The 13,795-nt window shown below is 34.3% G+C and overlaps 1 protein-coding gene across 13 annotated transcripts in view; it reads left to right on the top strand.

Annotated features, from left to right (window-relative positions):
* Positions 1 to 13,795, top strand: part of PPFIA2 (PPFI scaffold protein A2) — a 545,760-nt gene that overhangs the window by 435,170 nt on the left and 96,795 nt on the right. For all 13 annotated transcript variants that reach the window (XM_017870464.1, XM_017870457.1, XM_017870456.1 and 10 more), the window contains 3 exons: positions 4,593 to 4,813; positions 10,214 to 10,451; positions 13,476 to 13,505. In XM_017870464.1, the coding sequence (XP_017725953.1) occupies positions 4,593 to 4,813; positions 10,214 to 10,451; positions 13,476 to 13,505 (489 nt within the window). The remainder of the gene's footprint in view (positions 1 to 4,592; positions 4,814 to 10,213; positions 10,452 to 13,475; positions 13,506 to 13,795) is intronic.

Below are 13,795 nucleotides of genomic sequence, written 5' to 3'. Positions count from 1 at the left end.
TAGGTTCTGGATATTAGCCCTTTGTCAGATGAGTAGATTGCAAAAATTTTCTCCCATTCTGTAGGTTGCCTGTTCACTCTGATGGTAGTTTCTTTTGCTGTGCAGAAACTCTTTAGTTTAATTAGATCCCATTTGTCAATTTTGGCTTTTGTTGCCATTACTTTTGGTGTTTTAGACATGAAGTCCTTGCCCATGCCTATGTCCTGAATGATATTGCCTAGATTTTCTTCTAGGGTTTTTATGGTTTTAGGTCTAACATTTAAGTCTCTAATCCATCTTGAATTAATTTTTGTATAAGGTGTAAGGAAGGTACTGGTACCAAAACAGAGATATAGACCAATGGAACAGAACAGAACAGAGCCCTCAGAATAATACCACACATCTACAACCATCTGATCTTTGACAAACCTGACAAAAACAAGAAATGGGGAAAGGAGTCGCTATTTAATAAGTGGTGCTGGGAAAACTGGCTAGCCATAAGTAGAAAGCTGAAATCGGATCCATTTGTCCATATTTGTACACAGGCCCGTGATGCCTTTTGGGTTTAAACTGGCACCAGTATGTCATGTATTAATTAATCCATCAAAGTAGGCATTCAATATCTATTGAGTACGTGAATAAATAAATGAGAAAATGAAAGCTACATTAAGTTAATCTCAATTCTTTTCTCATTATTATGTGACAAAAAATTAATAAGTGCTACTTGATATCAACACGAGTTGTAACACAAATACTAATTCTGATTCTCAATTCTTAACTCAATGGTCAGGGAATTATCATGTAGCCTTCCATAGAAATCATTTTATATGATCACAAAATAAAACCAATTTTTTAAAAGCAGAATAAAAGAGATCTAGGACCTCTCTTTTATGCCCAACCTCCTCATTCATTCAGATAACAGCTTGAAAAGCACTGGTCAATTGGTTCCTTCAAATGGAAAGCTTCTTATATCCATTTAAAAAGCATAACCATGTAAATTAGCATGCCTTGGGCCTAAAATTACAGATATACCTTGTTTTATTGTGATTTGCTTTATTGTATTTCACAAGCATTATGTTTGTTAGTTTGTCTGTTTTTTACAAATTGAAGGTTCCTGACAACCCTGCCTCACGCAAGTCTATGGGTGCTATTTTTTCAATGCATATGCTCACTTTGTATCTCTGTCTCATATTTTGGCAATTTTCACAATATTTCTTTCTTTTTTTTTTTTTTTTTGAGGCAGAATATTATTCTGTCACCAGGCGGGAGTGCAGCGGCACCTATCATGGCTCACTGCAGCCTTGAATTCCTGGGCTTAAGCAATCCTCCCATCTCAGTCTCCCAAGTAGCTGGGGCCACAAGCAGGCACCACTATGCCCAGCTAATTTTTATATTTTTTTGTAGTGATGGGGTTTCACCATCTTGCCCAGGTTGGTCTCAAACTCCTGTGGTCAAGTGATCCTCCCACCTCGGCCTCCCAAAGTGCTGGGATTATAAGCGTGAGCCACATCAGTTCTCGCAATATTTCAAACGTTTATTATTATTATTATATCTGTTATGGTGATCTGTGAACAGTGATCTTTGATGTTACTATTGTAATAATTTGAGCGTGCCACAAACCATGCCAATATAAGACAGTGAACTTAATCTATAAATGTTGTGTGTACTTCTGCTCCAATAGCATTTCCCATCGCTTTCCCTTTCTTTGGGCCTTTGTATTATCCAAAACACAACAATATTGAAAGTAGTTCAATTAATAACCCTACAATAGCCTTAAGTGTTCAAGTGGAAGGAAGAGTTGCACATCTCTAAGTCAAAACTAGAAACAATTAAACTTAGTGAGGAAGACATGTCAAAAGCTGAGTTAGGCCAAAAGCTAGGCTTCTGGCATGAAACAACCAAGATGTGACTACAAAAGAAAAGTTCTTCAAGGAAAATACAAGTGCTACTCCAGTGAACACACAAATAAGAAAACAAAACAGCCTTACCACTGTAATGGAGAAAGTTTTAGTGGTCTACATAAGTGTGATCATTTAATGATAAACAATCAAAGCATGCACAACATTCCCTTAAACCAAAGCATAATCCAGGGCAAGACCCTAACTCTCTTCAATTACATAAAGACTGAGAGGTGAGGAAGCTGCAGAAGAAAACTTTGAAGTTAGCAGAGGGTAGGTCAGTTCATAAAGTTTAAGGAAGGAAGTCATCTTCACAACATAAAAGTGCAAGGTGAAGCAGCAAGTGCTGATGGAGAGGCTGTTACAAGTTATTCAGAAGATCTAGCTAAGATAATTGATGAGGATGACTACACTAAACAATGGGTTTTCAATGTAGATGAAATCACCTTCCACTGGAAGAAGATGCCAACTAGGACTTTCATAGCTAGAGAAGAAAAGTAAATGCCTGGCTTCAAAGCTTCAGAGGACAGGGATGAATGAATGCAGCTGGTGACTTTTAAGGTGAAGCCAATGCTCATTCACCATACTGAAAATCCTAGGACCCTCAAGAATTATGCTAAATCTACTCTACCTGTGCTCCATGAGAGGAACAACAAAGCCAAATGACAGTGCATTTGTTTACAGCATGGTTCACTGAATATTTTAAACACACATTTGAGACTTACTGCTCAGAAAAAAAAAAAAAAATATATATAGTATTATATATATATATATATAATATATATTCTTATCAAAATATTTACTACTTATTAACAATGCACCTGGCCACCAAGACCTCTGACAGAGATACTCAAGGAGATTAATGTGTTTTGTTGCCTGCTAACACAACATTCATTCTGTAGCCCATGGATGAAGGAGTAATTTTGTCTCTCAAGTATTATAACATAAGAAATACATTTCACAGGGCTATAGCTGCCATAGGTAGTGGACTCCTCTGATGGATTGGCGTCAAAAGCCAATTGAAAACATTCTGGAAGCGAATTATCATTCTAGATGCCATTAACGGAACATTTATGGACTCATTGGGAAGAAGGTCAAACATCAACCTTGACCAGCGCGCGATGGCTCAACACCTGGTAATCCCAGCACTTGAGATGCTTGAGACAGGTGGCTCACCTAGAGGTCGGCGATTAGAGGGACCAGGTCTGGCCACATTGGGTGAATCTCATCTCTAGTAAACAGTACAAAAAAATTTAGCTAGGTGCAAACTCTTGCAATCCCGGCTACTCTGGAGGCTGAGGCACGAGAATAGCTTGAACTACAGGAGGCAGGAGGTTGCAGTGAGCCGAATCCAAGCCCTCCAGCAGCTGCAACAGAGAAAGACTCCCTTTTCAAAAAAAAAAAAAAAAAAAAAAAATATCAACCTTAATAAGATTTAAGAAGACAATGATTCTAACTCTCATGGATGACTTTGAAGGGCTCAAGATTTCTGTGGAGGAAGTAACTGCAGATGTGGTGAAAATAACAAGAGAACTAAAATTAGAAGTAGAGCCTGAAAATGCAACTAAATTGCTACAATCTCATGATAAAACTTGAACAGATGAGGATTTACTTTTTATGAATGAACAGAAAGTGGTTTCTTGACATGGAATCTACTCCTGGTGAAGATGGAATCTACTCCTGGTGAACATTGTTAAAATGACAACAGACGATACAAAATATTACATTACATAATTGATAAGGCAGTTGCAGGGTGTGAGAGGATTGACTCCAATTATGAAAGAAGTTCTACTGTGGGTTAAATGCTATGAAACTGCATTCCATGCTACAGAGAAATCGTTAATGAAAGGAAGAGTCAATCAATGTGGCAAACTTCATTGTTGTCTTATTTTTAAAAATTGTCACAGCCACTCAACCTTATCAGTCAGCAACCATCAACATCAAGGCAATACCCTCCACCAGCAAAAACATTAAAACTCACTGAAGGCTCAGATGATCATTAGCATTTTTTAGCTATAAAGTATTTTTAATGAAGGTATGTTCATTTTTAGACATAGTACTATTATACACTTAATATACTTCAGTAGAGAATTAGCATAACTTTTATGTTCATTGGGAAATCAATAAATTTGTGTGACTCTATTGTGATACTCACTTTATCAGGGTGGGCTGGAACTAACCCTGAAATATCTGTGGAGTATACCTGTACATAATTTTGCAATATTTTAAATAATATTTTGTTAGAATCAGTGTAAATAAATATTGGGAAGAGAATTCTTGTATAATTTCTTATGTGATAATATTTGTGGTCTGAGCTTATAATAAGAAAATATAGGAAGACTAATTATTTTAAGTCTTGAATGCTTGAGTACAAATAAATAAAGATTGCTATATTTGGAAATAAGGAACAGTATTGCAAACACATGCTTTAAAGTAATTGTTACCTTGGAATATGATCGAACTATAAATCATATAGAAGTTTATCATCTTTATTTCTATTAAAATCTTGATATTTATGCTGACAATCCCTCACATTACTTACGATGTCAAGGAACTATTTTATGGAAGCAAATAAATTAAAATGTTAATAATTGGTTCAGTTTTTGCAAGGTCAGTTGTAAAAGCATGCCTGTTGTTGTTGTTGCTGTCTTTGAGATTAGCGCTTTGAACATGAGCAATATGATAAATATTCTGCATTTTTCATTTACCATTCAGGTGAAATCTCTTGGGGATCATGAGTGGAACAGAACTCAACAGATTGGAGTACTAAGCAGCCACCCTTTTGAAAGTGACACTGAAATGTCTGATATTGATGATGATGACAGAGAAACAATTTTTAGCTCAATGGATCTTCTGTCTCCAAGTGGTCATTCCGATGCCCAGACTCTAGCCATGATGCTTCAGGAGCAACTGGATGCCATCAACAAAGAAATCAGGTAATTTCAATTAGTACTGATGGTTTCAAGAAATTAGAAGACCTGTATACTGTGCTAAAAATATAAATACTAGATCAGAAGGATTAGCATTAACTGGGAGCTTAATAGGTCTGCAGAATCTCAGACCTCACCCCATATGCACTGAATCAGAATGTGTACTTTCAGAAGATTCCCAGGATATCTTTGTATCTCCTTTATAATATTAGGACAGCCTTTGTAAGGAACATACATCAAACATGTAAGACTAATGACATTAGTGACAATATAAAAGAATAAGTTAAAGGCAAAACTTTCTCCAGTGAATTTTAAAGCACTTTTTAAATTAAAATTTACTACTTAAAGGGAAGTATTTGTGGTAATCATGTACATTCTTCAGATACATTACATACTGCAGTAAAGGTACCAAATAGTATGCAAGTTAATGTGCATTCAGATCCCTTAAAATATTTAAACATTGGAGTGAAATTAATTTATCATTCTTTTTGTCAATTTTATGCCATTTATATCAGGGACAGCCTGTTTCTTGGAAGTTTATTAATATTAACAGTTTTAGAGGCTGGAAAGTCCAAGATGAAGGTTTCAGCAGGGTTCAGTTTTTGGTAAAGGCTCTCTTCCTGGCTCCAGGGAAAGGGAAAGTAAGGCATGCGATGGGAGGCAGAAATAGAGGAGAGAGAGAGAGAGAACATTAATATATTAAATCTATGGAATTAAGCCTCTCTCTCTCTCTTTCTGCCCCCCACTGCCCACCCACCTTTCCATTTCCCTGGAGCCAGGAAGAGAGAAACTTTACCAAAAATGGAACCCTGCTTGAACCTTGATCTTGAACTTTTCAGAACAGCAAATTAATTTGACTCCAATGTTTAAATACTTTTAAGGGATCAGAGAGCCTTTACCAAGGAAAGATTTATGGAAGACCTCATGTAATCTCAATTACCTCCCCAAGATCCTATTTTCAAATGCAGTCATTTTGCCCTTTAAAGCTTCAACCTGTGAATTGAAGGTGGGAGATAAAATTCAATTCATAGCAAAGCAAATGCTGAAAGCAGGATAGAGTCCTCTTCTCTGCCAAGAATACTTGAGAAAAAAAAAAAAAGTTAATGCCTTTAAATGGGATAAACTAAACATATTACTACTTTTCTTAATAATAAAAATTACATTTCTGTAGTAATATATTGCATGAAAATTCAGATTTTTTTTTTTTTTTTTTTTTTTAAATGGGGTTTCACACTGCTATCTAGGCTATTGTGCCATAACTCAGATCTGGCTCTCTGTAGCCCACAACCTCCCAGTCTCAAGCAATTCTTCTACCTTACCCTTTCAAGTAGCTGGGATGATAGGCAAGTGCCACCATGCCTGTCTAACATTTTTTTTAATTTTTTGTAGAGACAGGGTCTCCCTCTGTTGCCCAGGGTGGTCTTGAACTCCTGGGCTCTAATGGTTCTCCTGCCTTGGACTCCCAAAGTGCTGGAATTACAAGCATGAGCTACCACACCCAGCCTCAGACTGTTAATCTTAGTGTTTGTGGCTGGTTAATTGTATTCACTGATGCCTAAAACTTGTGTTTGAATTGGGCTGCTACCATATTTTAAACTGAGACACAATTCTTATAGAGTTTTTTATGATTAATATTCTTACATCAATGAAAATACATTTTCACATATTAACGCTGAAGTTTTTAACAAATTAGGCTGATCAATAAAAATCCCCTAGCATTTTGGGGATGTATGTGTGAAAATTTTCTAAGTAAATGGGGACCAAATTCATTTGCATTCTTTAAATATAAAAGGCTTAATATATCTGTGAGACATAATTTAATATTATGGCCTAACAAGTATCTTTATTGTATTTTCATTTCAAAGGCAATAAAACATATGGTGATGTGAATTATTTCATACTAGATATTAAAAAAATGTACTGTTGCTATATAGTACCCTAATAATAGATGGTTTTCATTACAATTGAAATTGGACAAATTAACATTTCAAATATTGAGAAATGTTGGCACTCTGATAATTTCATTTTAATTTAATATATGGTTTCTTGAACTCCAATGACACCAGCTTTTTCTGTCAGTTCCTTGACTAACCCCAGTGATGAACCCAATTGTATCAGGTATATTTGTGTTGTTTTGAATATCAACAAACCATTCTTAACTTGTTTTTTCAACTGGTGAGCATGTTTTAAGTCTTTTGAACAATGCCTTTCTTTTTTCTTTCTGGCTCTAGCTAAATCAATTGGCTTCCTTCTACTATTATTCAAACTACCTATCATCACCCTACTGCACTTAAGAATAGTTTTTTACCTGTATGACAATAACCATTACTATATGGTTTCTTTGTAGTATGCTAGTTCTGCATGTAATCCAACCTCACTGCAGCCAGAGAAGGCTTTTAAAAATAGAAATGTGCTTATGTAATCCCCCTCTTTCAAACCATTCAGTTGCTCTTAGGATACAAATCAAACTTTTTAATATGGTCTACAATACCTCACCTGTCTCACCACTCTCTAACCATTTACCTTACCCACTTTCCAGTTCCTTGATGTTCCATGATCTTTCTTTTGCTGTGTCATCCTTTTTTTCTGGAACATTCCTCTCATTCCACACCCTTCTACCCTAACATTTCACTCATGTTACCCTTACTTACCATGGACAGCTCCTCCATTACTTCTTCAAGGAAGGTAGTACTGTCCATCAGTTCTTTACCTTCACTAGATTGCAACTTTTATAGGAGCAAGAAATGTATCTGACTTTGCTCACCTTTATTTGTAGGTCTTTGCTTGATATTTAGAAAGTGCTCCATACATACTTGATTACTCTAAATAGAACATAAATATTAACTGAATAACTGAGTAACACTTTCTGATGCTGTTCAGCTAATGGTTGAATTTACCAAATTAAGTTTGAAATTGAGTCTATATTCTTGTGATATTTATTTTCACCAAAGAGATCAACACACCCTCAATAACAATCTATTTCTCTTCAGTGACTCTTAGCTTTGTAACATTAAGGTAGTAATTTCTAGTAACAATCTTGGCCAGTAGGTTAATATAGTTGTTTTTTGTAAGAAATTTGAAAAATACATGAAATGTGATTATATCACATTTAAAAGAAATAGTCATCTTGATTTAGACCAGAGTGGTCTGCTAATAACAACCAGAATTTTTCTCTGGTTAAGATTTTTCTTCTTTCATAAACTAATTTAGCCATTAAAAAAATGCATGTTTTCTGGCTTCACAGCTCACTGATTCAAATTACTTCAAACCCATTTGCCACAGCACTGTTCATTCATCTGTTATTTTATAGTTAGCTACTATTTTCTGTTAGATTAAACTTCAATCAACCTCTTACCCAACTTGTTCCTCTAGGTTTGGCTCTCTTGTACAATTTATGTAATACCTAAAATTAATAACCAAAATTTCTGTGTACAGTAGAACCACGTTACATCTCACCAGAAAAAAAAAAAAATTCTAGGAGTCATTTATCTACCAAGTATTTTAAAAGTACAAAATGCCTTCTTTTTTTTATTATTTTATTTTTTGAGGGGAAGGTAGTATTTTCTTTCCAATACATTTTAAGCTATGTTACTATGTACCATGTTACTTGATTAAACCTTTTTTGGGGTTCTGACCTTGGGGTGAAGTTAAAAAATGCATTCATGAAAATAAACTTTGAGAGTAACAGAATTCATGTTCTTTTCTAAGTGAAAATTATAATTAAGTGTAAATGTGCCTCATAATGTTTTAACCAAAATGAATCTTTGTGAAACATATTTGATTAGATTTTAAGTCCATAATTTATAAGATTTTTAAACATTCTGTTAAAAATCACAAAGATCACTTATTCCAATGACAGGTAAGTAGACTACCAAAGTACTTTCTGCCTTGCCAGGGAACACATACTACTTAAAAACTGAAGGATTTACAGAATAGTTAGTGAAGACACCAGCAGTGAGTTAATCATCACAAAGCTGGTGAACATATAAAAACAGGTAAGTAAATGTAGCTCAATTTCCCACAGTAAATGTAGACCAGACAAGTATTTCTTATTGAATAGATTTAGCAAATAAATTACATTCTCTATTCTAAATATGTAAAAAGAAAAATTTGAAGTGATCATAAACTTGAAGGTAAGGGTTCTATATAACAGAGGATCATAATAAACCACTGTAATTAAGAACAAAATAGCTCAGGAGAATTTTACGACCCACTTATCAAACTATACTGGTACACAGTTTCATTACAGCAACATACAAAATGTATATAGATTTGATTCAGGATTCAAACAGAATTTTTATGCAACCTAGCTAAAGCTCTTTCTTATTTGTGCCTTTGTAATAAATAATTTATAAATATTCTTGAAGATACTTCCCGAATTAAAGAAAAAGGACTAGTGCTTTGCTGTCTCAAGAGCATTTACATTAATTAGTTTGTTGTTGTTGTTGTTGTTGTTGTTTTTGAGACAGAGTCTCACACAGGCTGGAGTGCAGTGACACTATCTCAGCTCAATGCAAACTCCGCCTCCCGGGAGATTCTCCTGCCTCAGCCTCCTGAGTAGCTGGGATTACAGGCGTGCACCACCACGCCTGGCTAATTTTTGTATTTTTAGTGGAGGCGGGGTTTCACCATATTGACCAGGCTGGTCTCGAACTCCTGACATCGTGAACCGCCCATCTCAGCCTCCCAAAGTTCTGGGATTACAGGCATGAACCACCACACCTGACCTAGTTTTGTTTGCCAGTTATTTTTTCATTACTTGTGTATTCATCAGCTATCTGTATAACTAAATTTTCATATTATTACCTTTTCTGATACTTATTTAAAGGAGGCTTGGCTAAATATTTATTAATATTAAGAAAAGTCTCAGGGTTTTGTTTGGCTAATTATGAATGATGGCTTATTGAGGATACTATCCTTTAAACTTTTTCATTTGGTAGGAGGTAAGAGTCAATGATTTGAATCTTATGAGGCACATTTACACATAATTATAGTCTTTCACTTTTTCTAAGCTATTGCTAGTGCTTTGCCATCTCAAGGCTGAGTTTCTAAAGTCTCTTTTATTCGTTCCTGAGGTCAAATGTAAGATTAGAATTAATGATAGAGACAAACTAGGTTCAAGATTTTTAAAGAGTTTTAGCAGGTGGTGGTATACAAAGAGGGTAAAACTGAAAGTTGTCGGGAAAATGTATCATTTGAAAACAATTTTAAAATTGAAGCCAGGAAGTCCCTGGAATTTATTGAAAGTTACACTGTTTAGAGAAAAGATGAAAAGTTAGATTTGATGTAAAATGTTCAAGAATAGTTTCTATTGATTTATTATGTGAATTCCAATGATCTTTACAGCAGCATATAATGGATCCATATTAAATTATATATGGATCAAAATTAAACTGTATCTTTCAGGCTAATTCAGGAAGAAAAAGAATCTACAGAGTTGCGTGCTGAAGAAATTGAGAATAGAGTGGCTAGTGTGAGCCTCGAAGGCCTGAATTTGGCGAGGGTCCACCCAGGTACCTCCATCACTGCCTCTGTTACAGCTTCATCACTGGCCAGTTCATCTCCTCCCAGTGGACACTCAACGCCGAAGCTCACCCCTCGAAGCCCTGCCAGGGAAATGGATCGGATGGGAGTCATGACACTGGTATGGTGTTGTGTCCAGAGAACGTTTGCCTCATGTTAAGATTAATGATGCTTTAGCTAAAACTTAACTGGGTGTTTGTTCCAGTCTAAGTACTTTCTGTATATTTTATTGTTTATTTCTTTTCTTATTCACAACATTCCTATGTGATCTGTACATTTATGAATCCCATTATGAGATGAAGAAATGGTAACCCACACAGGTGCTGTGACTTTATTAGGGTCAAATAGTAAGTCAATGATAGAGCAGAGACCTAAATAGCACATTATAAATTTCAAAGAATGGCTGGGCATAGTGGCTTGCAGCTATAATCCTAGCGCTTTTGGAGGCTGAGGCAGGAGGATTACGTAGAGGCAAGGATTTCAAGACTAGCCTAAGAAACACAGCAAGACCCCATCTCAAAACAAAACAAAACAAAACAAAAAAGAAAAAGTAAAAAAGAAATTAGCTGGGTGTGGTTGTGGTGGTCTGTACCTGTAGTCCCTGCTACTTAGGATGCTGATGAGGCAGCAGGATCCCTTGATCCTAGGAATTTGAGACTGAAGTGAGTTATCATAGCAACGCTGCACTCCAGCCTGGGCAACAGAGTGAGATTCCTTCTTGAAAAAAATAAAATATTTTTTTAAATTGAATGACTTAAGCCATTAAGTACTTTTTTTATTGATGGCATACTGAGGAAATCACTTTGGACACCGTGTGTGTGTGTTTTTAACATAATAAGTAACAAAACTTAGTATTATAATTGCTTCCATACACCAAGATAGTTTTATAACTTTTCGATATATAATATAAATTTTTTGCATTATTTGTATTGTTAAGAGCCATAAAAAGCAACAGCAACTAATTTCTAATTTTGTCTTAGACTTTATATTCACATTTTCACATATATACATAAATTCCTTATTTCATTTATCCTTATATTTGGGATTAGAAGATGGAAACCTAAATTAGGAAGTCCCCTGGATGCAACTGAGAAAACATCAGATTGCTCCATTCTAAAATATATATATAATATACGGATTTCATTATAATATATATANCATTACTTGGAAATATAGTATGTTGAAATGACACCAATGATGAAGATTAAAAGATTATGAACTGTTTATGGAGGTAAAGTTATGATTTTGTAATGAATGTGCATTGGCATACTTACAATTATGAGACTTCCAAGCCATAAAACTTATGTAAAAGAAAAATTGAAAATATTTTTAAAAAAGAAAATACTTACCTCTTTAAGCTGCTGAGTCCACTATTTGCTGCTCATTTCCAAAATTTTCTACTAAAAATGGTTTTTAAATAGAATAGACAATGGCCAACCAGAACAATGCCCAGCTAATCAGAACTGATTCCACTTGGATACAGCACAAACTTTTAGCCAATGTACTAGGATATACTAACCAAACATGCTGAACTACATTGTGATCTGCTTATTTTAGAAATTTAGGAACAATTCATCTCATTTTGTTAGTTAAAAGTGACATTGTCTCTTGCTTAGTTTCTGCATATATAAGATACACTACATAGTATTAATGAGCAACTTAGTACCAAAGCTACAGTAAGAATCCTGGACCACAGAATAAAATTTAGTCAGCATTCAAGGCAGGAATACTTGGATTATTTTTGTACTGCTTTTATTTCTGACATTTTTACAACGTCAGAAATGGTAGCATCATAACTCTTGATAGTGCTGTTATTTTCATGGCAATAAAATAACATATTATATATTATATATAATAATATATTTATAATCTTAGATGTGATTGTGATTGTGTGTGTGAGAGAGAGAGAATGATGCCAGTGCTTTCATGAATTTTCTTAAACAGTTAGTCATAAATAAATAAATAAATCCATAGAACATGAATTTTATTACACTGTAATTAGAGTAGTGAAAAAATATTTAGGGCATTTTTGGAAGAGTAAAGAAATATTTAAAGTGTTTAATATCTAAGTCAGAGAAGCAAGAAATGAAATCCAGGAAATCCTTAACACCTAATATAATTATGTTACCAATTGTATTATTTTTATAGTAAAACATGGGTAAATTTTTTTAACCTGAAGAAAATATTGTAGGAAAAAAATTTGTTGGATATAATTCATGGTTAATATTCAGAAGAAGATTAGAATTTTTAGAGAAAAAATTAGAGATTGAAAAGATATTGCATTATTTGTATTATTTAATAATTTACAAACATTGTGATATTTTCTCTTGATAATAAAGCATACTCATATTTACTTTTACCTCACAACAAATCCATAAGCAAAAAATAACAAGTTAGTGATATCTAGTTAGACTATTGAGTGGGGTAAAATCAACACATTTCCCAACAACAAAAACGCAAAACATAATGGAATAGTTTCACAGAAATTGTTTTGCTTACATAAGAAATATGAACAAAGGCATTAAGTGAATAAGGTTCACTTGAAATCATAAAACACAACTATTTTAAAAGTTCTCAAAACAGCATTGACAAGAAAGCAGCAGTCCCAGAGCTTTTGGCATTTGTGGGACGGAGAAGGATTTTAGGATGCAAGAAATTCTGAGATCCCTCAGGAACAGCATATCTGCCCAAAGGAGGCCCAAAGCTCTGCATAGATGGGACAAAAACATGAGTTTATAAACTCCTTGTATATGCATTGGATCTTCATTCCCAATAATATTTTCTTGGAAAGATGCAGTCTCATTTATTTCTAGCTAGCTCAGTCTTCTAGCTAGACTCAGTCACTCTAACTCATTCCACAGTTTTTCTTTCCCAGGGTCCATGCCCTGTATTCAATGCCTGTACACATGGCCCCATTATGGAAACAAGCCTCTGACTTCTGTTACCTGAGAAGTTCCCTCTCTAAATTTAACTACTAGGAGGAGTGCTTCTATAGTAATTAAAAGACATTTATTTGGAAAATAACAGAATGAAGAAAAATATGATAGTCAAGTTGTAGATACTATTTAAAGTTGTAACATGGTCAAATGAATGTTAATTCTTAATTAATTCTGTTTTATGTTGTTTTTATTACTGCCAATCACAGCCAAGTGATCTAAGGAAACATCGGAGAAAGGTACTGTAAATAACTTTTACATAATTACGGATTGAATATTGTTTTTTTCTATGAAGGCTTTAAAATAATATTCCCTGTAGTCGAATGTTGACAAAACATTAAAAAGTTGAGAGTAATTAAATTGTATTGAATTGTTTAAATTTGATTATAATAGAAAATACTTCAAAGATAAAATTTTTTATGCTTTCTGGAGAAATAATTAGATTATAAGAAACATAGTATCCTGTTTTCCACTGAATATTTAAACCAAGGATGGTATAATTTGATATTTTAATATAAATATTTATATT

The sequence above is a fragment of the Rhinopithecus bieti genome, unplaced genomic scaffold (genome assembly GCF_001698545.2).
Source record: "Rhinopithecus bieti isolate Rb0 unplaced genomic scaffold, ASM169854v2 scaffold_5387, whole genome shotgun sequence".
Taxonomy (NCBI): domain Eukaryota; kingdom Metazoa; phylum Chordata; class Mammalia; order Primates; family Cercopithecidae; genus Rhinopithecus; species Rhinopithecus bieti.
The sequence above is the reverse complement of the archived record's forward strand: the minus strand, read 5'-3'. Positions and strand labels throughout refer to the sequence as shown.